Genomic DNA, 3,691 nt, shown 5'->3' on the forward strand with positions numbered 1-3,691 from the left:
CTACGAGTTCCAGTACGCGGCGAGGTGAGAAGTAGGAGGGGGTAGCGTGCTGCCAGTTATAGGACACGGCGAGGTGAGAATAGGGTCGGGGAAGCGTGCTGCGAGTTCCAGTACGCTGCGAGGTGGGAATTGGGTGGGGTTTACGTGCTGCCAGTTATAGGACTCGGCGAGGTGGAAATTGGTTGCGTGTAGCGTACTGCGAATTACAGTACAAGGTGTTGTGGGAAGAGGGGAGTAGTTGCGTGCTGAAGAGTTCTAGAGATCCTCGAAGCAGAGTTGAGACACACACTCACAAATGCTCACACAAACTTGTCACTGCGTATCGCGCTTAGTCCGGACCCAGAAGTCCTCATAAAGAGTGCAAAAGTCTGATACGATTTCACGTTCAATGCTTGTATTGAGAGATATAGAAAAATAAACTCGATTTTAAAGGATAATACACTGATTTATCGTGTTTCGTGGTGTTTATGAATAAGAAAACATGTCCTGAACAGAACTAATTTGACCAAAAAAGGCGAATTTTCAACAAGGTGCCTGAATTTTCAACTAAAAAAGGTGACTTTTAGACAAAAAATCGAATAGTTAAATTTTTGGTTGAAGGAATTAACATTCTTAATAAAAATATCAAATGATGAATCTTCAACAAAAAGTATTAATTTTTTTACCAAAAAAGTCGAATTTTAACTAAAAATAAGATAAAATTTATATTTTAAAACAAAGTAAATTTTTAGCAAACAAAATTTAAATTCAACCGATAACGACAAAATTTCAACGAAATAGTTCAATTTTAAACTAACAATTATAAATTTAAAAATGTCTACTAAAATTATAAATCTTACAGAAAAAAGATAAATTCTTATCCCAATAGATTATTTATCAACTAAACGGATGAATTTTTTACCAAATGTTTGAACTTCTGATTAAAAAGATAATTTTCTTAACAAGAAAGAGGGATCTTTAACAAAATGTATGAATTTTCAACCATAATGATACATTTTCTACCCAAAAATACACACTTTTAATGAAAATTATAACTTTTTAACTCAAAAACTAAATTGTTAACCAAATCCCAGGCGGAAATATTATATATAGTTTATACAAAGTGTGAAGTATTATATATTATATATAAAAATTCACACTATATATAAACTATATATAATTTTTCCGCCTGGGATAGTTCAATTTGCAACGAAAGAGGTGAAATTACAATCACAGAGATTAGTTTTTTAGCAGAAAGGTCGAATCTTCGACATAATATATAAGTTTTCAACCAAAAAGATTCATTTTCAACCGAAATTATGAATCTTTCTCCCAAAAAATGAATTTTTAACCAAATAGTTAAATTTCTAACCACAAAGATGAATATCCAACCATGAAGATGATTTTCCTATAAGAACAAAGAATCTTCAATCAAATAAATAAATTTTGAGTCATAGAAATAAATTGTTAACAAAAATAATTAATCTTTCACAAAAAAAATAAATCAAAATGAATCAATCAAACAAAATAGTTCATTTTTTAAAAATCCAACAAAAAAAATGTTACCCAAAAGATGAGTTTTCCACGAAATAATTGAATTTTCAACCAAAGAAATACATTTTCAATCAATAATATTAATATTTCACCAAAAAATACGCATTGTAGGCAATCAAAACAGTGAGAAGCTGGGACGCAACTCTACCTAGAGGATCTATAAAGAGTTCCAGTGCACAGCGAGGTGGGAAGAGGGTGTTTGCTGCGTGCTGAAGGTTGCGCGGTAAAGTAGAAATTTGATGGTGGCTACGTGCTGAGGGTTTCAGTACGCGGCAAAGTGTGAATTAAGTGGTGGCAGCTTGCTGAAAATTATAGTAGGCAGCAAGGTGAGAAGTGAGTGTTGGTTTTTGGCTGTGTGCTGAAGAGTTTCAGTACGCGGCATTTTGGGAATTAGGTGATAGATGCGTGCTGAGAGTGCCGTTACTCAGTGAGGGAGGAAGTGGGTGATTACGGTGCACTGGAGAGTTCCAGTAAGCGGCGTGGTGGGAATGCGGTAATGGCTGCGTGCTGAGAGTTCTAGTACTCAATGAGGTAGGAACTGGGTGATGACGGTGCACTGGAGTGTTCCAGTACGTGGCGAGGAGGAAAGTGGGTGTTGATTGCGCGTACGAGGTAAAGTAGAAAGTGGGTGGTAGCTACGTGCTGAGTGGTTCAGTACGCGGTCCAGTGGGAAATGGGTGGTGGCTGCGTCCTGAGAGTTCAATTACGCGGCAAGGTGAGAATGCCAGTAAACATTTTTTCCCAACTGTTGGCCAATTCTAGTTCCAGGCTGTATGGGTTGATTGGGTGAATATATGAATGGTTCTGTGACCGCAGTTTTGGCCAATTCTAGCTCTAGATCGTGGACACCAGACTTTTGTCCTAGAAACAGTGAATTCTTGAACCACAGTGTGGAGGGGCGTGTCAGAGTGAAGTTCAATAATTCACCTCCAGAAATGGGAAATTCTGGACTATCGTTGTGGACTTTTTTTCTCTAATAAAACATTAAAAACGACAATGTAACCATCGCTCAAGGAAACAGTATCGTTTGTATCTCAGCCAAAAACATTAACTTAATGTAAATTAAAAGCAATTTACGATATTCTAACTGAATAAATCCCTAGTACGGAATCATATATTTTTCTCATTAATTTTTGAAAAAGTACTGAAAAAAACAAATAATAATAATAGCGTGGGTTCAAGTCAGTTTTTCCAGTACGTTCCAGCACACGTATGTATAAACACGATATGGCTTTTCCGTAATGCTGTTCCCCAGTGTCCTACTCATACTGAGAAGAAGAAAAAATATGCGAGCGCGAGGAATAGCTCCAGAATCGCACGATTAGATCTCCACGCCGTGGAGATACGTCGCTTCACGAGTTTGGGTGAAAGTTCAGTTGTTCAACGACCGCTTTCTGGGGTAAAAATTAATAGTAAAACGTGAAGTTAGAATTGGCCAATTCTTGAACATTCAGGTGAGAAATGATATAGCAGTGCCTAACAGTTAATAAAGTTTTGGCCAAAATCGCGGACTCCACGACGTGGAGAGAAAGTTGGCAAAAGTTGGACTCCACGTTTTGTTTACTGGGTGGTTGTTAGCTATTCTCTGTGTGCTAAGAGTTGCAGTACACAGCCTGGTTGGAACTGGGTGGCGGCTGCGTGCTGAAATTTACAGTGCTCAGTGAAATGGGAAGCGGACAGTCGCTGTTTGCTGAGTGTGTCAGTACGCGGTAAAGTGGGATGTATGTGGTGGCTGCGCGGTATGGATTTCAGTACGCGGCGAAGTTGGAATAGGGTGGTGGCTGCGTGCTGAGAATTCCTTACGCTGTGAGATGGCAAGTGGGGAAAGGTGGGATTGGTTGGACGTTCCCTGGCGGAACGAAGGAACCGAAAGGAGCCTCTACAAAGTACCCTTAAAGATAAAACTAAAAAAAAGCAGAATAAACTTGTAAATGGTGGAACTTCAGATTCTAAGTTAAAATTTGCATTAGAAACTCACGGAGTAATCGCAATACTTTTTCTTACAGCGTTAAAAACTTTAAAAAATAAAATTCCTGTCATTTACATTTGCCGAAGACGGCTTCAAGTGCATCTTCTTTTAGTAGCAGTTAATAAGCGTTCCGTCGGTAACTAAGAATTTTATCTGGATGTCAGCGCCACGCAGTGGAAACCTCAGACA

General features: G+C 38.3%; 1 protein-coding gene across 1 annotated transcript in view; it reads left to right on the forward strand.

Moving 5' to 3' along the window:
- LOC117181019 overlaps positions 1-3,691 on the forward strand; it is an 83,324-nt gene that overhangs the window by 64,384 nt on the left and 15,249 nt on the right. The window contains exons 12-14 of the mRNA XM_033373588.1: positions 2,704-2,932; positions 3,007-3,064; positions 3,131-3,242. Of these exons, the coding sequence (XP_033229479.1) occupies positions 2,704-2,932; positions 3,007-3,064; positions 3,131-3,242 (399 nt within the window). The remainder of the gene's footprint in view (positions 1-2,703; positions 2,933-3,006; positions 3,065-3,130; positions 3,243-3,691) is intronic.

Source organism: Belonocnema kinseyi, chromosome 10 (genome assembly GCF_010883055.1).
Source record: "Belonocnema kinseyi isolate 2016_QV_RU_SX_M_011 chromosome 10, B_treatae_v1, whole genome shotgun sequence".
Taxonomy (NCBI): Eukaryota; Metazoa; Arthropoda; class Insecta; order Hymenoptera; family Cynipidae; genus Belonocnema; species Belonocnema kinseyi.